Source organism: Trematomus bernacchii, unplaced genomic scaffold (genome assembly GCF_902827165.1).
Source record: "Trematomus bernacchii unplaced genomic scaffold, fTreBer1.1, whole genome shotgun sequence".
Classification (NCBI taxonomy): domain Eukaryota; kingdom Metazoa; phylum Chordata; class Actinopteri; order Perciformes; family Nototheniidae; genus Trematomus; species Trematomus bernacchii.
Genome location: NW_022987967.1, coordinates 1 through 27317, shown reverse-complemented (window position 1 = coordinate 27317; position 27317 = coordinate 1). Strand labels below are relative to the sequence as shown.

The 27317-nt window shown below is 40.1% G+C and overlaps 1 protein-coding gene and 1 long non-coding RNA gene across 2 annotated transcripts; both read left to right on the top strand.

The window, feature by feature from the left end:
• Positions 1–13494: 13494 nt before the first annotated feature.
• On the top strand, positions 13495–16599 carry LOC117471148 (piggyBac transposable element-derived protein 4-like). The gene is made up of 2 exons (XM_034115945.1): positions 13495–13766; positions 14618–16599. Exons 1-2 carry the CDS (start codon positions 13639–13641, stop codon positions 15789–15791), a joined length of 1302 nt encoding a protein of 433 aa, XP_033971836.1. The 5' UTR covers positions 13495–13638; the 3' UTR covers positions 15792–16599.
• Positions 16600–18856: 2257 nt separating this feature from the next.
• LOC117471149 lies at positions 18857–26541 on the top strand. Its single transcript, XR_004554774.1, has 3 exons — positions 18857–19013; positions 21063–21181; positions 26371–26541. It is a non-coding gene; the product is annotated as an uncharacterized LOC117471149 (long non-coding RNA).
• Positions 26542–27317: the final 776 nt, after the last annotated feature.

Here is a 27317-nt window from a genome sequence, read left to right as displayed (position 1 = left end):
TCTTGGAAAATAGTGGGAGGGCTTAACATTCCCAGATACTGGTCTTTGGCAGGTCTTAGGCAGGTAACTGGCTGGTAGTAGGCAGGAAGCAGTAAGCTGGAGTCTGAAATAAGATGCTCCATCTGTACGTTTTTTCGCTCGTGGCTAATTCAGAGGCTGAGTGTTAGCATTGTGGTTTTTTTTTGGAAACAATAATTAAAAAGATCAGTTAGCTGAGTTTCTTCCCGTTACATGGATATAAAACATTCATAGTTTATTAAATATTAAGATTCCTTAGACGTTGTTTCCTGCAAATGCCGCGTTTATCCGCCCGGTACCGGGGGGGCTGTGCGTAACAGGTTAAGCCGGCCTATTAACGGAGCTAACATAGCTAGCCACACATAGTCAACACAGTATTGCTACAGGCCCAGAATAGCCTGCTTTGTGTGTACAGGTTCATTATAAAACACGTGAAGCCGGGTGTGCTAACGGCGCTAATACAGCTTGCCGCATATAGCTTCCATGGATAGTCACAAAACAGTAGTCAGTTTACAGCCACACGGCTTGGGCGATCCTGATGTGCAAACCTGTTACTCATTGCCAACATGAGGGTCGCTATGATCCGGTGAAATGGTCATCGGTGCAGCTTACTCCTCTCCCAGCTCCACCGGGACGTCATTGAGGCGACCAGGAGAAGGGCGCTTCTCCGAAAACCGCTCCGCATCCAGTAACCCATTTTAATCTTGAGAGTGGCAGGGTAAATCAGGAATGCATCAGTTCCCTTTTCCCGTGCCAAAGCCATAGCCTGTGAGAATGCTCTTCGGCGTTTAGCTGTATAATCGCTGAAGTCAGCAGCGAAACGGAGAGCTCTGTTGCCGATTGAAGGGGGATGTTTTCCTCGCCTCACGGAGGATAGCTTGGCGTGTGGAGAAGCGTAGACAGCAGAAGATAAAAGCCCGGGGCCGTTCTCCCTCCGTACGCTCTATTTCAGGTTTAAGTTGCTTCAGAGCGGGGAACCAAGTGGGTATCATGCGTTCCAGAAACTGCACCGGGGTGTCACCCTCCACGTCCTCGCGTAGACCATAAACCCGAATGTTGCACCTCCTACTACGGTCCTCAAGATCCGCTATCTTCTGTTCGAAACTCAGCATCTTTCCTTGAACGGTGGAAAGGACGGTAGAATCTTTCTAAGTGCTATTTTTCAAAGCATCCAGCTCTCCTTCAGCTGAAGTAATCCTTGTAGTTAAAGTTGCTAGCTCTGAGTGCATAGCATCAATCTTGTTAGCTACTCGATCGAGGCTAGCATCTAGCTCCTCATGTAGCAAGGTCCTCACCACTTCGGCGATGGATTTAATATCTTCATCTTTCAACGTTTTAGTCGATTTTCCCTTTGCCTCCGTTATTCTTATAGCTTTCCAACAGATAATTCGGCGTGAAATGACTTAAATGTGTAATAATAGTGGGATGTTGTCGGGGAGCTCAAGACTCACGCAGCCATTTCGTTCCCGCGGTCAACCGGAAGTCTCAAAATATTTATTCTCTTAGCAGAAAATGCCTCCACGCTCCTCTTTAGTCTCAAACACGTAATAGATCAACTGTGAATAAATAAAACCTGAGCTGCAGATTTGTCTGGATCCCAGAAAAACACTGACTAATAACTACATTTTAATCAGTGGTGAAACCTCATCAATAAACTCCACACGGTGCAGCTGCTCACCTCTCTGTCTGTCTTCACTTCCTGTTCCACAGCAGAGTCACCTGATGGAGGGAAGAAGAGACAGAGAAAAGACATCAATAATAATAAAACTTTAACAAAGAGAAACATTAGAATCCAAAATGATTGAGAGAGCTGTAACAAGATGGAGTTAAAACATGTTTCGGTTGAACCTTTTAGGATCAGAGTTTAATGGTTTGATGAATGGAGGATATGGTTTCAATACTCACAGTTCTTCTGTGTCTCGTCTGTGATCGTCTCTGGATAGATACTGCAGGGATGAACACAACCCAACAGTTATGGATCCAGTTTAAAATAAGAGTTTGTTCTTTGAGTTAGTCAGCTTCAGAGTCCTGACTGATCTAAGGCTTTACATCCCATCATATCTTCTCTGCAAACACTAAGACTGACTGCTCTCAGCTGCATCACAGGAAATAACTGGGCAGTAATCTAGAAACAAAAAACATGACAGGAAAACACAACAGACTACCTTCTTCACTCTTCTGTAAAATCTCATGTATGTTAAAAAGTTACTAACTAAATGTAGCTTTGCTTACGATCAGTGGCGGCCGGCCCATAAGGGCGCTAGGGGCGCCGCCCCCACTCTTCCCACATAAAAATAAATAAATAAATAAATATATATATATATATATATTTAAAAAATATATATTTTATTTTTATTTTTATTTTTAATAAACAAGGTAAATATTATATAATTGGTATCAGTAAAATGTATAATCTACAATAAAATCTCGTTTAAAATTGTGTTACGATGTCTAAAGTTACTGATAAGTCACATGTTTCCTGCCTGGCCTTGCCCGTGTATCATTACTCCCTCTCGTCTGGGCGCTATGCACAGCGCCCAGACGAGAGTGCAGCAAGTGCAGCAGAAGCCAACTGTTGCTATCTTTAAACTATGCCGCCGAAACATAATTTCAGCCAATCAGCGTCATCAAATCTGATGGTCACAGGGCTCCTACGTGAGCGCCCGGTGCAGTCTGTGAGTTGTTTGGACTCGTATCCAAGGAGACAAAACAGGAAGCTGTCATACACTCTGGAAGCTACCATTAGCAGCTAATGAAAACTCAGTTTTTTACATAAAAATGGAATTATGGATCATCAATAATTTTTTCAAAGTGACAGACACATTGGATTAACCTTCAGCTGCGTTTTTCTCGTTTTTGATCAGAATTGTTATTCTGCAAAAGGTGAGCATATCTCCGTGTTTTGCTACCTAAAGCTACGTCGTGTGATGTCTGTATTTGCTTCCCCTGTTGCGAGTTATGATCGCTTAGTGGTGATACTTATTTTTCTAGAATCTGTGGAATCTCAGTTTGTTAGCACAGTTTATGCTGTAGAAACTATGTCCAGGACAAGGTGTTTGGAAGTTTTGGAAGATTCATAGCTAACCACACTGAAGTTATGGAGGTATTGATCAGTCTTCTCATATTTTTAAGCATCAAATTGTCCTTCCCCCCCCCCTCTAACATCACCAGAAGTCATAATTTAGGGGGTCTTTTCTCCAAAAAATGCCCCCTAGTATTGTTTGATCACCATTTCCACAGCCCCACCTCAAATATTTTCCACCAGCCGCCACTGCTTACGATATATTGTTTTTGGAAGAATAAATGAAAGAGCCTGCAGTCAGTGGGTAACATCACTGACTTGTTGTGATTCCCCAGTGAGAGAAACACCTCCACCTCCCTGTGTTTAATACAATACTGCTGAACCAGCAGAGACGCCTTACTAACCTGAGAGTCTCCAGTATGCATTCTGGACTCTCCAGAAGATCTCTCAGCTGCTTCAAATCTGAATCCTGCAGATTGTTGTAAATAAGGTCCAGAGCTCTCAGAAGGGAGGGGTTGGACTTCAGAGCTAAGATCAGAGCAGCACAGCTGATCTCTAACAACCTGCAGGTCCCCTGTCTGAATAAAGAAAACATGATGCAACTTTAGAAAACAATGTTCCTGTTTGAAATAACTCCAGGTTTAATAATCTGCTCAGAGCTGAAGAAGGTTAGAAAGTGGAAACTCCAAACAGGTAAAAACTGTAAGAGACAACAAGTGAAAAGATCTCTCATTAATATGAAAGACAACGTGCTTCTCCTTCAATAATAAAGAGGTGACTTCACATCTGAAACTCTGCTCCATCTACACAAACTCATGATGTGCAGCCAGATCAATAACACCCACAGAAACTGATTCAACTCAAGATCACAGAGTTAAAAAGATTTTAAGATGAATTTTGAAGAAATGTGAAGAAAAACATCCAGCATATTTATTTTAGGAATAGTGGAGTCATCAAATCAGAGCATCTTCAGTTTGAAATATTCAGACAGTAAAATGTAGCTTTAGAAAATATTAGATGTTTGTGAGGTTCAATAGGAACATTCATTGTTTGTATTTTTGATATCATTTATTTAAAGTGGACCTATCATGGTATATTTAAATGATATATTGTAGGGCCATACCTATATAAGGTATATTTATACGTTTCTGTTTTCAAAATACCAAACAGATCATGCATTTTAGCCATGCCTCATTTCGCTCAATTTGCACTTTTTTTTTAGCTCTGTTCTGCAAGGGCAGATTCAGGGAGAACAGCACCATCTACTGGCCTGGCATATGTACTACAGCGTCTCCAGCGCTTTCGAACGGCAATGGCTGTGGCTGTGTCCTCCTGATTGGTGGAGTTGGCCCAATAGCCGTAGCGCCACTGTCCTGACGTCAGGACAGTGTTCAAATCTGGATCAGTTTTTATCAGATCCGTTGCAGCCCCTTTTTTAGAGATTTGGGTATGGAGGAAAATAGAGAGGGTTGTGTTTTCTGACACTTGGTGAGTTCCCTGGAACACCGGGGACACATATTCATGTATACAAGACGTACAAAAGTGCATTTTGCATGATAGGTCCACTTTAAAGCATGCTGCAAGAATATAAGATGAATTTCAGGTGTTTTAGCATTAAGATACTCAGTGTGGATCAGTGTGATATCAGCCTGATATCTGCAGCTCAGAGTTAACTGTTGAAGTCGGCGGGTCTGTATTAATTTGTTTCTGACTATTAATTCAGACCTACCAATTGACCTATCAGAAGCTATTGAGGGTATGCAAGTTTACCTCCAGGCTCAGATCCAGCTGGATCAGCAAGGTCTCACCTAACTTCATTAAATTAAATTAACTGCTGTTTTTTCCCTTGAACACAACGTTTGATAGCAGCAAAGGTAAAAGGGGTTCATAGTTCTTCTGTTTCTTGGCTCTGATTATCTCATCATAGATCCTGTAGGGATGAACACAATCCAAACGTTTTGGTCAGCTTGAGAGTCCTGACTGATCTAATGCTTTACTGTACATCCCATCATATATTCTCTGCAAACACTACGACTGACTGCTCTCAGCTGCATCAGAGGAAATAACTGGTCAGTAATCTAAAAACAAAAAACATGACAGGAAAACTAAACAGACTACCTTTTTCACTCTTCTGTAAAATCCCATATGTCTGTTAAAAAGTTACTTACTAAATGTGGCTTTGCCTACGATATAATGTTTTTGGAAGAATAAATGAAAGAACCTGCAGTCAGTGGGTAACATCACTGACTTGTTGTGATTCCAGTGTGAGAAACACATCCACCTCCCTGTGTTTAATACAATACTGCTGAACCAGCAGAGAGTCGACTCCTTACTGACCCGAGAGCCTCCAGTCTGCGGTCTGGACTCTCCAGAAGATCTCTCAGCAGCTCCGCTCCTGAATCCAGCTGCTTGTTGAACTCAAGGTCCATAACTCTCAGTTGGGAGGGGTTGAACTTCAGAGCTGAGGCCAGAGCAGAATACCTGAGCTCTAACGAACTGAAGAACTCCAGTCTGAATAAAGAAAACATGATGTAACTTTAGAAAACAATGTTCCTGTTTGAAATAACTCCAGGTTTAATAATCTGTTCAGAGCTGAAGAAGGTTAGAAAGTGGAAACTCCAAACAGGTAAAAACTGTAAGAGACAAAAAGTGAAAAGATCTCTCATTAATATGAAAGACAACGTGCTTCTCCTTCAATAATAAAGAGGTGACTTCACATCTGAAACTCTGCTCCATCTACACAAACTCATGATGTGCAGCCAGACCAATCAAACCCACAGGAACTGATTCAACTCAAGGTCTCAAAGTTAAAAAGATTTTAAGATGAATTTGGAAGAAATGTGAAGAAAAACATCCAGCATATTTATTTTAGGAATAGTGGAGTCATCAAATCAGAGCATCTACAGTTTGAAATATTCAGACAGTAAAATGTAGCTTCAGAAAATATTAGATGTTTTTGAGGTTCAATAGGAACATTCATTCATCATGTTCTATCAATTAAGGGCAGCTGTTTGTGGAATAGCCTCCCAACTGAGATACGGGATTGTCCCACTCTCAATAGTTTTAAAGGTCAACTCAAAGAATAGTTGAGAAACAAACAGACGTGCAAACACCGCTAAATGCACTTTAACACAGGGGTACTTCCTCTTGCACTTTAGGTAGCTCTTTTATCTTTTCTTGCACCTTATATGTCGTAGCTGCTACATTGTACTGCCATGTGGTAAATGCTTGTATGCTGCTCTTGCTCTTTCTGCATATCATGTATTTATTTTTGCTATGTATATAAATGTCATGTTCTTATATGTTGTATGTCAGGGACTACGGATGGAAATGAGCTAAAAGCTAATATCCGACATATTAACATTTTGAAGCATTAATTGTTAAAAAAGTTCATCAATGTGCATTGTCCCTCTTCAAATAAACGATTAAATTAAAATGAAGTGAAATTTGTTGTATTGTTTATATAATTTATTTAAAGCATTCTGCAGAATATAAGATGAATTTCAGGTGTTTAAGATGAGTGAATTATGCAGGGTAGGATTTTCAGCAGCGCAGAATTATTTTAGGGTACCCCAACAAATGGTTGGGATGGTTTTATTTGAAGAAATTGTCCAGACTTTAACAGGTTGTTTTTTTTCTCTCGTTAAATTGTGACGATCAAAAAAGTATTACCCCCCCCTGCATACATTTCTAAGATACCATCACTAATTAACCGATCTATATGTTTTCCTTTTTGTTAAAACTCCCTGTACGTCTTCAGAGGAATTTTCTCATGATGACAGTGGGTAAAAAAGATCTAGGTTCCCAGTTAAGAATAACATTTAACCTGTTAAAAATGTAAATGATAGTTTCCGTCCAAAAATAAACACATTACTTATAGTGAAAACCACCCTTGAATGATGGGATAGTAGACTAAAAGCTTTAGGAATCCAAACTATAACATATAATAGGTACCCTGTATCAAGATTGATGCAAAACAAGTGACATTTGACCTTTTTAGAGAGGTTTAGAAAAACCCACTTCTGGGGTCATTTGGTTGGATTTGCCATATCTCTGGCCCCCCTCGGTCGATTTTGATGATTGACATCTCTTTTGAACCGTTAGAGCCAAACCTTCAGCAGTGTTTATATGCGTTTTAATGCCCTTGAACACAACTTTTGATCAGAAAACAGCAAAGGTAAGACGTATTTGCCGTATTGGTCCCGTAAGGTGAAGATGTGTGTTGTCTTTGCTGCCTTCGCTGCCGTGAGTTTTGGTCGCACAGTGATGATACCATTGGAATCTGTGGAAACTTAAAGAGCTTACAGATGTAGCACCTAATTTAGCACAGTTTGAAACGCGAGGGCCGTGGTCGGCACGGGGTCTGCCCTCGATCAAGGGACAACCTCCAGCTTGACTTGAGACCGCCCCCGTGATAAATACATTTAATTATAATGAAGCCAGCTGCAATGGATCATTGATCCACCAGGGGGTGCAGTGGGGTTCCACACTGGAGCTCATGCGAAATCAACTCTGATACATTACGCTGGATGTACAGTATGTCTGGTACTACTGTATAGCGGATCTTTGTTAAGACCCATATGTCACGGATAGGATCATAGTCTGTGCTAAATAAGAGACATGTAATCATTTACAAAACATCACCATGTTTGTGAAGTCAACTTGGAGAATCCACTGGAGAGCAAAGGGTTAAAAAGTCGGGCTGATTGACAGAGTGGCAGCTGTCTGTAATCAGTCCCTAATTGCTAATCAGCGTCGCTGCAGCTTTAAAAGCACCGCACCTGAAAGGAGGGCGGTAATCAAAGCTGGAGAGGGACAAACTAAAGAGCGTGCGTCCAGCAGCAGCAACGAACCAGCAGAAGAAACTACAAAGAAGCAGCACTGGTGCAGTCATAAAAAGCTGGAGAGGCGGCCGGTGAGAGACAAACTGTGTGGTTAGAGAAGAGTCATACAAATTGCCGTTCGTGGCGCACGTTAGAATGTATAGAATGTACGTTCTAGTTCAGTGTCATTTGTTTGTTTGATGTCTATCAAATATGGTGCAAAATGCAAAATGCGAGAGCGTGTAAAACCTGATGTGAGCACTTGCAGAAAAGAAATCTGAGCTTGTGTGCATACATTTACACTTGTATAAAATATCCACGTATCTGTGAACCACATTTGAAGTCACAGAAGTAAAAAAAAGGTTTTGTAGCTTGTAGACAAAAAATGAACTTAGTGATGCAATGTTCACTTGCAGAAAAATATATTTTTTTTAAATATATTTTCCATTACAACTGCAACTTGGTTATTACAACCTCTCAAATCAGTCATTACAACTTCACGAATCTGCTCTGTGGCAGTATAAATCCACGAATCTGCGGCCTTGACTTTTGCTACACTTCTTGCGATGAATGTGTCGCAAAAGTAATTTTCACCTGTAGATGTGGGGGGAGGGAGGGGGGTTGGAGCGAAGGGGCGGAGCCATCACAACGACGAGGCTCGGGTCAGTCACACACAGCCATAGTCAGGTCGAACCAGATGACTGCGGGGCTAACGGTCCGTGACGCTACCAGTCCGCTGACATGGCGCGTCAATCAACCGTAAGTTTTGCCCATTACTTCCCCAGTATTACTTTGAATATTATTATTGTGATTGAGGATGAAATCCGCTATGAAGACCACCGTTTTATATCGTGCAGTTTAGCGGCAAAATAACTTCAGTTAGCCAGCTAACGCTAGCTTTGTTGAATTTATGCTAACTAAACAAGTAGTGGTTGTTGTCTATACAGCAGTAATGAATATATTATAGCCTACTGCTTTGGCACTAACGGTTGATAACCGTTTATGAAAATAAAACCAATTGAACTGTACTGAAATAATGAAAAGTTTTATAATTGTCTTGGGCTCCTGCTGTGTTTTTAAAGCCTTTGTAAATTATCCATGCTATTTTCTATTTAGAACGAAGACTTCAGAATCTTAAAATCCCTTGACGTTTGTATGCAATTGTGCTAAATTCAACACTGGAATCAAGCAAACATGAATATGTTTGCATGACATTAGTTATTTATATTTTGCCATCACTTAATTATACGTTTAATACATTTAAGTCAAACTAAGGTACATGTGATGGTAGCTAGTTAGTACTCTTACCTGTGATGCCTCCTCCAAACAGCATAATAACCAGACTGTACCATTAAAACTAGAAGTACCAGTTCTAGATCCTTGACTTTAGACAAACAATTCAAAAGACAAAATGTATTTAAAGACCAATCTTTATTTGAAGGTGCCTCTTAACCTGAGATATTAGTTATACAGTAATAGTATAGACAATCTAAAAAAACTAAGCAACTCAATGGTTCACTTTTATATTTCTTATTGTCTAAAGCATTAATTATTTTCATTTTTCCCCTCTCATATTCAGTGTGGACGGATTGAGACAGCGTGGTGTCCAGAGAGCTGCAGAGACTTCAGGGAGAAACCTCCGTGTGATGGACGTCCAGTCTGTTGGTTTGGAGAGGACTGAGGGTCTTTCCTCAGCGAGGAGGACCAGGCCTGATGGAGGAGCCCATGCATAGCTGATACCACCTGCACAGGCCTTGTCTGTCACTTTATTTGACTAAATGTGTTTACTTATACATTTAATAGGTTTACACCTTCTGTCCATATGTGCTTTTTATTTAAAACATTTTTGATTAACTTTTGGTTCACATTTCAATAAATTGAATTTGTATTTGCACTCCTTTTGTCCATTATTCTTACTGAAAATGTTAGATTACACATTCACATCTGACTGAAGATTGGCCCCATTTATTTGTGACGTTGCAAACTCTGCGGTACAAGGTACATGTTGTGAAGCTCATGAAGTGAGGCAAATAGAAATAATCAGCTGATGGAGTGTCGATGTGGAAATAGGTGCATTCGATCAGCTGACTGTGTTTTCACAATAAAAGTAGTTTCTTAGTGAATGTCCTGTACTGGTCTTAAAATCTCATAACATCAGCTTTTCATTTTCCTCTTGGATGTTCTTCTTGACCCTCAGAGAAGGAGAAAATGTTGAGTCGTGTCTTTCAGGCATGTCCTTTTCTAACAAAAATTACAGGAAACATAAAACATATTATTGCAGAACAAGTGTGTTATTTATGAAAGAGGTGTGTTTGTGTTTTTAGGGGCTGTAGATATAATTATTTTGTAATGGTAATGTTTTATTTATTTCAACAGTGAGCTACAAAGACAATCAGATTATGAATGAACAGTATGAAATTCATCAACATTGACATTTTATTATCAAAATAATATTTAACTGTTATCAAAACGTAGTGCAACTGTAGAAGCTTGCTCTGTTGTCTCACTGAAATAATAACTTTTACCACGTTTTTTACAGACAATATTGAGAGATAAATAGCAGTTCTCACTAATAGCTTTGCCTTCAATACATTAAATTAGAAAGCTGACAGTCATATTGCTTGTTAACATCTAAATGTAACCCTTTGCATGGAAAAAACCCTCAACTTCACTGATGTGTAGGTGATCTAGTATTTAGTATTGTTTAATGGAATGTATATCAGTGTATTAAAGTCAATACTTCATTTATTTAAACCAATATCTTTCTTGATTCTTTGTACAGTATGAAAAAAGAGTATTTGTACCTGTGCTGAAGTTCACTGCTGTGAGGAGTCCAGTTCTGTCTCTCACTCTCTGGTCCAGCCTGTCGAATCACCTGGACACTTTAAACAAACAGATATATATGTAAAGAACCATGTGTACAAACAATATAACTTATTATCTTCTGTTGAACATGTTGGATTGTGTATTGTCTGAGTCAGGGTCCTTTTTATTTTACTGTAACTTTGGAAGTTGTGTTACCAATGCTTACTGTTTATTTGATACCAATTTGGTAATGCAATTAATAAAAACAACAAGATTTGGGTTCGTTCTTCAGATGACTGATGTTAACGTGTAAGCTCAATAATGAACTCCAGCTCAACCAACCATATTGTAATATCCAAGTAATCATCTTGAAATATGACATTAATAATTGTAATATCCACACATCTTATTGTGAGGTTGATTTCACATACACTACTTCGACGTTAGCTTGTCTACATACTTCAGCATAGCGGATTTAAATTAACCTTAGCGATGCATACAGTTACTACCTACATAATAAAATATCTCTCTAAGTTACAAGGATGACCTTATTTTTATCAACCTCAAACAGAAGCCGTTTGTTCTACAGTATTATCCCACTTAACGCTTAACACTTGTCTATTTCGTTTTAACCTTTATACAGTCTATGGTTTTAACTTGCAGGCTACGATTAGCATCGTTAGCACAGATGTAGCTACCACTTGCTTACACGCAAACCCAAGCCTTAACATTCATTACGTAGCTGATTAAAATCATAAACACATAAATAAGTGTGAATTTCACTTACCGCAAAACCGCATTCATGCACGGCCTGTTTTAACCACAGAGCGAGTCACAATAGTCCGATATAAGCATGAAGACACGGACCGTTAGCCCCGCAGTCATCCGGTTCGACCTGACTATGGCTGTGACTGTGTGACTGACCCGAGCCTCGTCGTTGTGATAGCTCCGCCCCTTCGCTCCAACCCCCCTCCCTCCCGCAAAATTACTTTTGCGACACATTCATCGCAAGAAGTGTAGCAAAAGTCAAGGCCGCAGATTCGTCGATTTATACTGCCACAGAGCAGATTCGTGAAGTTGTAATGACTGATTTGAGAGGTTGTAATAACCAAGTTGCAGTTGTAATGGAAAATATATTTAAAAAAAAATATTTTTCTGCAAGTGAACATTTCATCACTAAGTTCATTTTTTTTCTACAAGCTACAAAACTTTTTTTTTCTTCTGTGACTTCAAATTTGGTTCACAGATACATGGATATTTTATACAAGTGTAAATGTATGCACACAAGCTCAGATTTTCTTTCTGCAAGTGCTCACATCAGGTTTTACACGCTCTCGCATTTTGCACCATATCTACCTTCATAGATGTCCTCAAGCTAAGGCCCCGCTCACACGGGACCGTTTGCGTTTATGCACAGTATGCGTATTCAAAAAAGTCTTCCGTTCACATGCATTCGTTTCATTTAACGTGTCTGTTCAAACGAGGCCGCTGGAAACGCTGTAGTACATATGCCGGGACTGTAAGTGGCGCTGTAACTTCCGCCAAAATACACCAAAAGCCGCGAAGAAGAGCAGCCCGAGCAGCCCCGCTGCAATGTTGCCATGGCTACCCTTCTGTTTAAGCCCCGCGGTGTATTTAGCAACATGTAGTTCATGTAATTCTCCATGTCCACTTGTTGCTGATGGTTGTGGTAGAGGAGCTGTAGATTTTGCACTAATATCTGTAGCATGGTCAGTAGCAGTAGCACTAGCAGTAGCTACTGACAGGAGGAAGTGTGTGGCGATTGCTGGTATTCAGCGGGATATAGTCATTTCCTCAGCATATGGATAAATGCAACGGGGAAGTTAACTGAAAGAAACCGAATCTGTGGATATTGCATCGACCGACCAAGAAGCACGTCTCTGTGGAGAGGACGGCTCAGAAAGAGAGATATTCTCTACAAACACCGGGTGAGATCGCACCTTTGTCAATATAATGGATCAATGCATGAAATCTGACTCTGTTTATTTTGTTTAACCTGTTACGCTCCGCCCCCCCGGTACCGGGCGGAAAAACGCGTCACGGCAGGAGACAGCGTCTGGGGGCTTCTTAATATTTAAAAACCTATGAATGTCTTATACTCAATAAACGGGAAAAAACTCAGCTACCTGACGATACAAGCCATTTTTACCGAAACAAAACACAAGTCTCACAAGAAGCGTTAGCATTAGCCCTTAGCCAAAATGGGCAAATGCTACTTCCGGTGCTAACTAGCAAAAACGATCTTTATACCTTCATATTATCTGCACAAACTACACATAATCTGAAAGCTGATACTCCACTGATTATTTTGATATAAGTATCATCACTGGAGGACACAAACTCACTGAGCTAGCAGCCAGAACAGAGCAAGAAAAGAACAACAGTTTTCAAAACCGTAACAATAATTTTGTCTTACCGTTGCTGTTTTGTGATCAAAAGTCGTGTTCAAGGGAATAAAAACGCTGCTCAAGGTTAATCCAAAGTCTCTTAGTCCTTTTAGAATTGGTCCTGATAATCTATCATTACATTCATGGCAGCAGAGTAGGTATAAAGTTTTGCAGTCCGGCACTGATGCTGTCTCCCACGAGGTATACGCACAGCTCCCCCTCCTCCACGTAGTTGTTTAGCCGGTTTTACTAACTTCAGCTCGATCCTATTGGCTCTAAAGTTTCAAAAAAGGTGTCAATCACCCAAATCGACCAATGGGTTCCAGAGTTACGATCCTGCGTAACATAAATTATGCCAGCTCCAGCCACATTACGCAGACGACGCAGCAGCAGCAGCACCGGAGGAGCACCGGAGGAGCAAACGAACGAAGCGACGAACACAGTGAACAGAGAACACAGAGACAACAGAGAAAACCGAGACGACAGCATAACATAATATTATTATTATATATAAGGACAAGGACAAGGATTTATTTGCTTTTAGGACTTATTTGAGCAAATAATGCCACCCAGAAAGAGGCTGTACAAGCTTGAAGATGCCGTGGAAATGGTGTTCGCTGACTCTCCGTCAGAAGATGAGGATTTACTTGATTTGCCACAATCAGACCCGGATTATGAACTTCGGGAAAGGTATGTACTCTCTCTGTTTGTGTCTATTAGTTATGTATTTGGTGTAATCTATAGTAATTCCACACTCGCAAAAGAAAAAATGGACGCCGCTTTGTTCTCGCGTAATCGTTCTGAGAGTCGAAAAACAATGGGAAGATGCGTGTTGGTGAACACGCATCAATAGATTAATTATAAATAAATAAATTATTAATTAAAACAGTATATAAATAAAGCTGTATTGTATATCAACGCAGTCTATAGGCCTACTGTACGCGAAATGGATGCCGTTTTGTTGTAAACAATGGGAACACGTGTTGGTGAACACTTATCAATAGATTAATTGTATTTCGTCACTATAACACGGCAGTATATAAATAAAGCTGTATTGTATATCATATATATATATATATATATATACTGTTATTTCACACACGCTAAATGGAGGAATTATTTCTGATTTGAGTTACATTTTTGAAAGAATAAGCCAGTGAAGTAATCGATTTGTTTTTCCCACAGTGTTGGTGAACACGTATCAATAGATTAATTGTATTTCGTCACTATAACACGGCAGTATATAAATAAAGCTGTATTGTATATCAACGCAGTCTATAGGCCTACTGTACGCGAAATCGATGCCGTTTTGTTGTAAACAATGGGAACACGTGTTGGTGAACACTTATCAATAGATTAATTGTATTTCGTCACTATAACACGGCAGTATATAAATAAAGCTGTATTGTATATCATATATATATATATATATACTGTTATTTCACACACGCTAAATGGAGGAATTATTTCTGATTTGAGTTACATTTTTGAAAGAATAAGCCAGTGAAGTAATCGATTTGTTTTTCCCACATTTTTCACAGTGAGTATGACGAGTATGACGAGTATGATATGGCTTCTGGATCACAGCCATCAACATCTGCCTCATCCGAGCTACGACGTGCATCAGATCAGCATACAGTTGCCCCAGAGCCATCAACATCCAAGCTACGTCGCCGGATGTCTGCACCTGTACTAACTCAGCCTCCCTCTGCATCTTCTGATTCGGAACCATCATTTGAGCTGCCCAGCAAAAGAAAAGCATCGAAAAAAGCTGTAAATCTCAGAAAGCGTGGCCGAGGTCGAGGTAGGTCTTCCTCTTCCAGAACGACAGAGGAAGAACTCGGGTGGCACAACAAAGAGGACAATGACGAAACACCAGAGCCACTGAGGTTCATGCCTGCCAGGGTCCCAGGGCCAGCGTTGGACACCACTGCACAATGGTCTCCCCTTCAGCTTTTCAAACTATTTTTTAGCCATGCCGTGGTTCATACAATCATTGCCAACACAAACACAAAGGCCCTGTATCAATTGCAGGCTGGAAAGAAGTACCCTTGGAAAGTGCTGACTTTCAAGGATTTTTATATTTTCCTGTCCATTGTCATTTTCACAGGCCTAGTTATCGTTCCCAACCAAGCGGACTACTGGAGGACATCATTTCCATATAATTTCAAATTCCCAGGTGATACGATGTCCCGGCAACGCTTCCACGCCATCCTGTGGTCATTGCACATGAGCGACCCGAAAGAAGACGAAGAAAATGATCGCAAAAGAAACACCGCAGAGTACGATAGACTTTTCAAGATAAAGCCCCTGTACACTGAAATCACTGCTGCCTGCAAAGCACATTTCCAGCCCCATCAAAACATATCAATAGATGAAAGGATGGTCGCCTCCAAAGCCCGCATAAGCTTGAAGCAATACATGAAGAATAAGCCAACAAAGTGGGGTTACAAGCTGTTTGTGCTGGCGGATTCCTCCACGGCATACACATGGAACTTCTTTGTGTACACAGGGAAGAGTGAGTTCCTCTCAGGCCAGGGACTCAGCTACTCCTCCGTGGTCGACCTTCTGCCTTTCCCTCTGCTCGGTGGGGGCTACACACTCTTTGTGGACAACTTTTACACAAGCCCTGCCCTCTTTGGGGATTTGTTCGCAAAAAACATTGGCTGTTGTGGGACCATTCGAAAAAAATCGAGTTGGTTTTCCACACACTGAGTTGAACGACCTTCCGAAAAAGGCTGAAAGGGGAGATATGCGTTGGATAAGGAGAAGCAAGCTCCTGTTCATAAAGTGGATGGACAGCCGTGAAGTGACCATGTGCTCCACAGTGCATGCAGCCTTCAGTGGACAGACTGTCAGGAGGAATGTGAAACGGGCTGGTGTGTGGCAGACCAAGATTGTTACCGTTCCTGACGCTGTGGTGGACTACAACAGAAGCATGGGCGGCGTGGATGTGTCCGATGCTTTGATTGGGTACTACAGCGTTCTCCGCAAAACCATGAAATGGTACAAGACATTTTTTTACCATTTTCTGGACATTGCCGTGGTCAACAGCTTCATTCTCTACAAGGAGCTGCACAAGATGAGGGTTGACGTGATGAACCCACACACCCAGAAGTCCTTCAGGGAGCAGCTTTGTGCAGAGTTGAGGGGTGATGTCCCTGCAGCACCACCACCACTCCCCCCATCATCACAGGTATGCATGCCCGCGTATTATGGGGAAGATGCCACCGCGCTCAGGAGGTACTGCAGGAGGTGCTCTGAGGCTGGCAACAAAACGGTAAAGACACCTATATACTGCACTAAGTGCCTGATCCCTCTGTGCCTCACTTCAAAGAAGAACTGCTTCAAGGCGTGGCACACCTCTGACTGAACACTTTTTCTTTTTGTGTACATTTTTGCTTTTTTTTTTTTTTTGCGAGTGTTTACAAAAAAAATGCTTGTGGTTTTATTTAGGTTTTAGTGTAGTTTTATTTTATAGTGTGTTGTGTAAATAAATCTGCTCCTGTTGGAGACAAATTTATCCTATGTTTCCTAATTTTTATTGTGCAAGTAAACCTTCCTAGAAGTGTTAGTCGGGTGATAAACATGTAAGGACTGTGGAAAAGTCCATACACAGACACACACACACACACCATTTACATTAAAAAAATAAATGTAATTTAAAAAAAAAATATATATATATTATTTTAAAATTATTGAAAATTTTTTTTTATAGAAAAACACGGAATGGATGGAATGAATACCTATAGTGATAATAAAATGATTTTTACGGTATGGTACCTGAAAAAGGTCAAATGGCACTGATGGTATCCAAACGTGCCCAAATGTGCCCAAAGGTTAGTCCGCCTGGACTTTTTTTTACTAATCCTCTCTAAAAAGGTCAAATTTCACTTGTTTTGCCTCAATCTTGATACAGGGTACTTATTATATGTTATACTTTGGATTCCTAAAGCTTTTAGTCTACTAACCCATCATCCAAGGGTGGTTTTCACTATAAGTAATGGGTTTTCTTTAGGCGGAGGTAAGAATTTACCTTTTTTTACTATGTTCCATCTGAATTTACTCTGACTGAGAAAAATCTATATTGATTCTGACACTTCTACATCCAACTCACAGATGTAACCTTGCTTTGATAAAAGAAATTATTCATATAACCCTTTTAGAAGTTAAGTTATAGTCATTTGTTTTGGGCATGTCATTTTCGAGCCTGAAACCTGAAAAACAGGCTCGGGGCTTAACAGGTTAATTAAGCAAACGTGACATTTTTCCAATAGTGTGTTGTTTCCACGAAATCTCACCAAAAACAAGTGGTTCACTCTGTGACACAAGTAGTTAGTAGAGTCAATGTAGAGTTAGAAGAGAGAAATGTTAATGTAGAGTTAGAGTCAATGGACAGTAGGTGAGTGTTTTTGTAACTGTAGTTCAACACACCTGTCAAATAAATCAATCTGTGATTATAGTTCTTGCATTGTTTGTTTTGTGAAGGAAGTAATACCTTGTCTTAGGTCATGTTCACACCAGCCTTGTTTAGTCTGGTTGAATCGAACCCTGGTGCGTTCAACCGCTTGGTGCGGTTTGGCCTATAAGCTAGGCTATATTTGCTTATGACTGCTCACCTCACTGGTCCCCTGTGTACAACAAAAGGCTGTGGTACAATCTGATCAGAGCCCTCCTTACTGCAGTCTGTCATTATATGTGTTTATAATGTTTTAACACACCAAAGAAGAGGACTATTAGGTGTGAATGCAACCTTAGTTTCCTGAAAGAGTGAATACTTAGGACATAACACAGTATGGCTTATAATACTGTTTAATACACAAGGGAGGTATCAAGACTAGAAAGCAAAGACAGAATATGGTATGTAAATGCATGAAACAATGGGAATGGCTGTGAGGGATGCAGGAGGAGCAGGGCCATGCAGGGACAGCAGGACCAGGGACAGCATTGGGAGGCCTAAAGATGGGAGCCACATCCATACAGCAAGAAAGAAACACCAACCACTCACACAGACAGAGGGCAAAAGGGTTAGTAACAAAACAACATGGGAGAAGAGAAGAAGGTGAGGATTTAAGAAACTGAGAGAGACATATACACCGGCATAGACTTTAAATTAAATACAGGGGCCTGCAGGCAGGGACTGAAACATATCATTATAGAATATTACATAAATAAGGTTTTAGGATTCAACAATCTCTTATCTCTTTGGATAACTGGACTTAAACTCACACTGTACATTTTACATGTATACTTAATTTAATATTCCATTCCTACACACTTAATGTATATAATATCCTGCTTTATATTTATTTTGTTTACTGTAAATTGGTATTTCAACATGTATATTTTCTACTTTTTGAATGCTGTTTTATTTCTATTTGTGATGTTTACATTTTAGAATTGTTTATTTCTAGTCTTTTCATTTCTCTTATGTGCAATGCCAATCTTTAATGCTGTGGGCCATAGGGCTCATAAAAGGTTTTTGAGAAGAAAACTTGTCAAAACTGCTGGGAAAAACACACACTTAAATCTGCCTAGCAACTGGCCGGTCCTCACAACACCGACCAAATTCACCACTTGTGTGAAAATTTGTGTTTTAACATTTTAAGTGACTTTCTGACTCACTACCCCCATCTTGTGTTAGAGATATTTTTTTCATCTTTGTGGCTATAGCAGAAAGGGGGGTCCTCACACCCTACCCTTGGGTCATGGTCCTCACAAGTATAGCAAAACGTGTGTGTGTGTGTGTGTGTGTGTGTGTGTGTGTGTGTGTGTGTGTGTGTGTGTGTGTGTGTGTGTGTGTGTGTGTTCCTCCAGAGTTCAGTCCTCAGTGACTCTGATGAACTCCTGTACGGTCGCGCTGGCTTCCTGTTCGCTCTGCTGTACGTCAACAGAGAGATGGGAGAGAACACGGTGGAGGAGAGCACCATCACTCAGGTGAGACACACACACACGTAAGATGCAGACGCAGCGGCTTGGCTCTCTGTTTGTTTATATACGTTTTAGCATGTTTACTTTCTAGCAGCAAGGTAGTAGCCTTTAATACAGGGGAGATTCCCAGTCGATCGCGAGATGTGTCTAAAAATAGAACAACAATATTCTGTTTTATCGTTAATGTCCTATAACATAATCTTCCTGTGCCAGAATAATGCACTTGAACGCATCAAAGCTTTGTGATTGGCCGGCGTGATCCCATGTGTCGGGGCGTGGCTGGTTGGCAGTGGGCACTAGTTAGCTGACGTTGTCCGTGTCAACAGGAGTGACAGTCCGCACACACACAAGACCGCAATTATGGCAGAAGCTAGGGCTGTGCGATTATGGCAAAAATCATAATCACGATTATTTTGGTCAATAATTGATATCACGATTATTAAATACGATTATTCATTGACTTTGAAAACATCCATTTATTGAACTTTAAAACAAATACAAATAATAATTTGAACAGTATCTTTTTAACTGTTGATTACCCTGAACGTATAATTCAACTTAAAAACCAATACAAAAAATAAATTAAATGATACATTTATATTTACATTTAAATAAATAATATCAAAATAATAAATACCAATAAACAAGATCAACAAATATTTTGGAGCGCACTTCAACAAGCTACTAAACATATGTAAATATGATAAATACAAATAAATTAGACTAAAATAAATTAGATCCAATATGTTGCAGTGCACGGTCACAACCAAGCAAAGCAAAATAATCGTTTTTTACGATTATGTTGTTTTCGTAATTGTGGCAGGCCAAAATCGTAATTGCGATTAAAATACGATTAATTGCACAGCCCTAGCAGAAGCAAAAAAGCCCAAAATATATCATTTTCACTCCGAGTGGGAGGATGATTATTTTTGTATCTATTCCAATTCAAAGTCCATCTGTCTCATCTGCAATGCGAGCGTGGCTTTCCCGAAGAAGGGTAATTTAGGAGCGGCATTTCAAAACAGTGCACAAACGCTACGAGACGGAATTCCCTCCTAATTCTGCCCTACGCTCCCAAAAGGTGAGGGACCTGAAAGGACAGCTAAATGCACAGCAGTCCATTTTCACCAGGCCCAACAACAAGAGCAAGGCTGCTACCATAGCATCTTATCGTGTCAGTGACGTTCTTGCGAAACACATGAAGTCTTTCAAAGATGGCAAAGTTGTGAAAGAAGCATTCCTGGAGGCTGCCGACGCGCTTTTTGGGGACAGTAAAAATAACAGTAGCATTTCAACAGGTTTTTGATATAATAAAAACTCAAGTTAGATACCGTTATTAATCAGCTGTAAGTTTTAGTTTGTTTGAACTTATTCATTATAATTATTGTACAAAATGGTATAACAATAATGCAAACTTAAATTGATTATAGTCTATTATCAATTCAGGTTAAGAAACTAGTGTTGCTTGCATCCTATTTTAAAGGCATTTCTTTTTATACTCTACTAAAATGCAACAAGAAAAGGGTTTGATTCTATTAATTTTGTCTTTTTTATTGCACTTTGTCAAGCATGCATGTAGCTTCAGATCTGAGTTGTCTTATTAGTAAGCCTAATTTATACTTTTGGAGCAACACTATTTTTATATAATGGCAAAGAAAGGGTTCAGAGTCTTTTTTTCCTGTGTCATATGTGGCAGCACTGTTCAATGTTTCTTGAAAACATTACCCACTGTGGTATGTGACGTGTGAATAAACTCCAACTCTGTATCAACAACACCGTTGTGTAACTTCAGTTAAATACTTGTATGTGTGTAGATTAGAAAGAGGTAAGATAAATGATCAGCAGTATTTTATGAAGTATTAATCGTACAAAGGTCAGTTTTATACAAGTAGAAGTGTGTATTTTCCTGGTAGTACGCTGTCAGTAATGGCTACGCCTCTCTATTTGGACTGGTAGATCTCGGCACACTGGCAACTTTAAAAGTAGCTCTCGGTTCAAAAAAGGTTGGGCACCCCTGCTTTAATACATAACTGAGCTAAATTATTTTTCTTTCAGAACTGATCTCCGTTTGGACACAACTGTCATCCCTCCGTAGATTCTACGCAGCCCGGAGGCAATCTTTTTCACCGTCCCACCAGCGAGGCGGCGGCGGAAGGAGAGGAGACAGAAGCGTGGTAAGTGAGCCGGGCTAAGGTCTAGGCTAAAGGCTAACCCGTACAGACCGGCGCTTCCGATCATCACAGAGATCTGGCTGAACCACAACATCTACACAAACATTCCAGGGGCATTTAAAGCAACATAATCCCCACATCTTGGACAATCTGACCACATCTCACTAATTATGATTCCAGCTTACAAACCACATATCTGCAAAACAAAACCAGCTATCAGGACAGTACAAGTGTGGTCTGAGGAAGCCACCTCATTGCTGCAAGACTGTTTTGAACACACAGACTGGGATTTGTTTGCTGAGGGGTTAGATCTTGGGGAATACAGCAGCTGCGGCGCCAGGATTTAAATTTTGGGTGGGCCAATGTAATTTCGGCTGGGCCTGTTCTAACAGATGTTTCTCGTTAACAAAAATAAAATGTAAAGAAATGCCTGCATATCATTGTAGGCAACTGTGTAATGCATATTTCCTATAGTAAAGACACTTTTTCTAAACCCTTCTCTTTTAAACATTTTCACTTATAAGAAGCTTAAATATTATTTAAATAATTAAAGGTGGGGTAGGTAAGTTTGAGAAACCGGCTCGAGATAATCTTTTATGCCCTTTCCCTGTTAGGTTCTGCAGACAGTCCCAGATTTGTTTATGATTTGTGACATGTTAACCATTATTTATACAGCTTATCTACACATATGCTGACCAGCTGCTGCTGGTAGTGCCCAAAACCAGGCTCAAAACCCGAGGGCACCGAGCCTTCGCAGCAGCTGGCCCTAGGCTCTGGAACACTTTGCCCCTCCATGTGAGGTCGGCCCAGACCGTAGGGGTTTTTAAATCCACTCTAAAAACTCACTTCTTCTCTCTGGCTTTCTAATTAGAGCGGAGCACGACTTCTGACTTTTCCGTGTGTTTTATTCTTATTTTGTTTTTTTTTTAAGTTATATCTGTTGTAATTTATTGTCGTTTATTGTGTTTTGTAGTAATGTGTTTTTTTTATTACATGTACAGCACTTTGGCTCGACCAAAAATCGCTTTTAAATGTGCTTTATAAATAAAACCTGATTTGATTTGATTTGATATAATCATGTATAATCACATAATGTTCATTAACAGCAAAGTTATCCTTGTATCCATTAATTATTGATATGTACATTGAATTACAATTAATCTAATGTTATATACAGTATATAGCTATCTTTCATATATATTCAACAATAGACAGATAAGATAAGATAGAGCTTTATTGTCTCCCTTGGGAGAAATTTGTCTTGGGCATCGAGATAATAAACATAAAACATTCAGGTCAATCACTCATAGATACAGAACAGAGATCACATATCACATGGCAAAGAAACAAACAAGAAACATACAGGTACAGCACTTTCCCCATTGCACATATCCCTATTGCATTCATACATCATCAAATATTGCAGTTTTCCCTATTGTATTTATACATAAATCAAATATTGCACCTTCCCTACTGCATTCATACACAAATCAAATATTGCACTTTCCCTATTGCTTTTATGTATCTATTTTTACATTCATGTATTTATTACCACATGTATTTATTGCTGTATTTATTCCCACATTCATTTATTCATACTTGTGTCATGTTCCGTTCTTGTCTGATAAGGAACAGCAGGGGGTGCTGTTGCAGTGTGAGTGCAGATATACAGTACAGTATATAGCTATCTTTCATATATATATTCAACAATATACAGTATCCTTCCTGCAGCATATATAACACAGTTTATCATACTGAGCAACGATCACTTATCATGCATGTCTGATAAGGAACAGCAGGGGGTGCTGTTGCAGTGTGAGTGAGTGCAGATATACAGTACTGTATATAGCTATCTTTAATAGATATTCTACAATATACAGTATCCTTCCTGCAGCAGCATATAACACAGTTTATCATATCATACTGAGCAACATGTAACATAAAGATATGTATATCACATAATATAGGATAGGACTTTAGGGGTGTATATTAACAAATACACTTTGGTTTTGCAATGTAGAGTACCAGTTTGTTATTGTTGACCCAGTCTGCTATGGCTTTAATCTCTATTTTAAGTAGATTGTTTAACTCACTGCATGTTGATGCTGTACTGTATATTGTGGAATCATCAGCATACATTATTACACTGGACTGGAGGTGATCTCTGTTTGGGATTGTGTTCACCTGGTGCCCTGTGATGGCTCCTCCCCCCTCACCTGTGTCTAATTGCTCCCCCCTCACCTGTGTCTTGTTAGTCTGTGTGTGTATGTAGGTGCTGTGCTTGTAGGGTTAGCGGGGTGTGAGATCTTTGTGGCTGGCTGCAGGCTGTGTGCAGGGAGAAACAGCAGATTGAGGCTGTGTGTCATGTGTTCATGATTTTTAATAAAGGCCCACAGCGGGTTGTATTTGGGATTTGTGCCTCTGGCTCCTTACTTGGTCGGGCCGCTCAACGGTGAGTCTCACACCATTCATGCAGCAGTTGTTGAGAACTTATTGAAATCACTACTAGTATTATTGACTCACTGCTAGCTACCAACAATAAAATGCCACTTGTACAGAAATATATATAATGAAGTGTTTTATTGAACACTTTTATTTATTTATACATTCATGTATTTATTACCACATTTATTTATTGATGTGTTTATTCCCACATTCATTTCTTCATACTTGTGTCATGTTCCGTTCTTGTCTGATAAGGAACAGCAGGGGGTGCTGTTGCAGTGTGAGTGCAGATATACAGTACAGTATATAGCTATCTTTCATATATATATTCAACAATATACAGTATCCTTCCTGCAGCATATATAACACAGTTTATCATACTGAGCAACGATCACTTATCATGCATGTCTGATAAGGAACAGCAGGGGGTGCTGTTGCAGTGTGAGTGAGTGCAGATATACAGTACTGTGTATATAGCTATCTTTAATAGATATTCTACAATATACAGTATCCTTCCTGCAGCAGCATATAACACAGTTTATCATATCATACTGAGCAACATGTAACATAAAGATATGTATATCACATAATATAGGATAGGACTTTAGGGGTGTATATTAACAAATACACTTTGGTTTTGCAATGTAGAGTACCAGTTTGTTATTGTTGACCCAGTCTGCTATGGCTTTAATCTCTATTTTAAGTAGATTGTTTAACTCACTGCATGTTGATGCTGTACTGTATATTGTGGAATCATCAGCATACATTATTACACTGGACTGGAGGTGATCTCTGTTTGGGATTGTGTTCACCTGGTGCCCTGTGATGGCTCCTCCCCCCTCACCTGTGTCTAATTGCTCCCCCCTCACCTGTGTCTTGTTAGTCTGTGTGTGTATGTAGGTGCTGTGCTTGTAGGGTTAGCGGGGTGTGAGATCTTTGTGGCTGGCTGTGTGCAGGGAGAAACAGCAGATTGAGGCTGTGTGTCATGTGTTCATGATTTTTAATAAAGGCCCACAGCGGGTTGTATTTGGGATTTGTGCCTCTGGCTCCTTACTTGGTCGGGCCGCTCAACGGTGAGTCTCACACCATTCATGCAGCAGTTGTTGAGAACTTATTGAAATCACTACTAGTATTATTGACTCACTGCTAGCTACCAACAATAAAATGCCACTTGTACAGAAATATATATAATGAAGTGTTTTATTGAACACTTTTATTTATTTATACATTCATGTATTTATTACCACATTTATTTATTGATGTGTTTATTCCCACATTCATTTCTTCATACTTGTGTCATGTTCCGTTCTTGTCTGATAACGAACAGCAGGGGGTGATGTTGCAGTGTGAGTGAGTGGCTGGCTGGCTGCATGTAAAGTGTTTTGCTCAGTGTCCATATCATGTATGTGTCTAATGTTTTTGTATGAACCAAGTCAATATCAAAGCACTTGTAATATATGACCTAATATGACATGCGTGAGTTGTTTAGTTTATCTTATAGCCTATGAATGTTCAAAGTGAACAATGAGACAGAGGTGACGTTGTCCCCGCTGCAACTGTCTTTGCGCTGTCACTGGGACAACATTAACCGTGCTTAGTTAGTGATAGAATTAGTTGCCGTGCAACTAGGTGTTACCTTTTTACTAACGGTATGTCGGCACCGAAACCGTAGTTTCTAATGCACACCGGATGTTTCTGACTTGGCTCGTTGTCAGCCTGTAACCAGCTGCCCAGACATTTCGAGCGGAAAAAAGGATGCAAACGGGTGCCGTGGGAAGAACCTCCGTTTATTGACGTTCTTCAGTTACATTGACACTGTATTGCATACATACAGACTAGACACTATTCCTTTTCTGACTAGTTTCTCTAGACTTTCGTCTCTCTCTTCATACCTCCGCACTTCGCCTTGGCCATCACATTGTACACACACACAGAGTCCAAAACCCACAACCCCTTGCGGCTGCTACTCTTAAAGTGACAGGCCAAGCATGTGACGTAGGAGAGGAGTTATTGATGGTGTTTCAAAGAGTTAGTATTTGTCGAGCTTTTGTTTTGAAGGATATTTCTGAATATCTTGAATAGAAATACAACTAATTGATTAATTGGACATATAAGCGTACTTGTTGTTGCGTAGCCACTTACGGTCTGACAGACTTCCTTCACAATATTTTTAAATACAACTTCCGTTGATTGTTTGGCACAAGCGTTCTTGTGGCGTAATGTGCTGAGTGTGGCACTTTGGAGCGGGTGATCTCGTTTTCAAATCTTCCTTCAAAAATTCGATATTTTAACATTGACTCATTGCACATTGATTTTTTTGATACTTATTTCATCTTCCGTTCATCAAATCAGGCTTTTTATTTATATAGCACATATGTTGGTGCTGTAGCATGGTCAGTAGCTACTGGCATATATGTACTATAGCTTTTCCAGGGGGTCGAGCAGTGTCGTTCAATTAATCGAATTCGTGAACGCAAACAACAACATTTCTGTCTCTCACCTGTCTCTCTCTCACCTGTCTCTCTCTCACCTGTCTGTCTCTCACCTGTCTCTCACCTGTCTGTCTCTCACCTGTCTCTCACCTGTCTGTCTCTCACCTGTCTCTCTCTCACCTGTCTGTCTCTCACCTGTCTGTCTCTCACCTGTCTGTCTCTCACCTGTCTCTCTCTCACCTGTCTCTCTCTCACCTGTCTGTCTCTCACCTGTCTGTCTCTCACCTGTCTGTCTCTCACCTGTCTCTCTCTCAGGTGTTCCAGGAGGAGAAGTACCTGAAGGAGGCATCAGACTGCTCGGAGGTGATCTGGCAGAGAGGTTTCCTGAGGAAAGGATACGGACTCTGCCACGGCACGGCAGGGAACGGATTCATCTTCCTGTCCCTGTACCGGAGGACGAAGGAGAGGAAGCACCTGTACAGGGCCTGCAAGGTGAGGACATTTAAATAGAGATATATATATATATAAATATATATATGTATGTATATATGGCAATATGAAAGAAAAATACACACTCTAATTTAAATAGTTTTTATTAGTAAATAATGATGTTCAAAATAAAATAGTCCCTCTGTTGCCTTCTGCACGAAACATAGTGCGAGGTGGTTGCTATGCAACAACACTAACAGCTAGCGAACATATTCACAACATACTTTTCACAACAAGTCAGTATCCCTCCACGTCTGAGAAAAGCAACAACCGTTACAGCTGTTACATTGCGTCCGTTAGGAAACTAACTAACTAACAAAGCTTAAGATGGAAACATGTAAGGGATAATGTGCAGCAAGGACGTATTGACCGTTGTTAAGGACGCTCACATCTGCAGAAAGAAGTCCGGTCGATTTAACTGTATACAGTTCGGCTGAAAAGCAAACTGCGACAAGAAAACAGCGGAGAAGTAACGGGGCAGAAACCCTCCTTTTTACACAAAGGTCCAGACATAGACATCAAACGGCAAAACATATTCAGTGTGCAGTTCCTTTGGCATTAGGGCAGGGGTATCTAGATACTTCCCAAAGTCTGACATCATGAATTGTGCTACTTTTAAAGCAAGCAACCATGTTTTCAAATCTGTAATCAAAAAGGTCCGCAAAAACGCTATCGACCAATCAGATTGCTTGATTTGACTTGTCCGTTTATAAATATATTTACATTTCGTCCGTTACGAAACAAACTTGCAAACCTTAAGATGGAAAAAACAT

Excerpts from the sequence above, each read along its gene's own strand:
- LOC117471148 (XM_034115945.1), top strand. The coding sequence starts at position 13,639 with ATGCCACCCAGAAAGAGGCTGTACAAGCTTGAAGATGCCGTGGAAATG. Across the intron at positions 13,767-14,617 it reads GATTATGAACTTCGGGAAAG|TGAGTATGACGAGTATGACG; the intron begins GTATGTACTCTC and ends CATTTTTCACAG.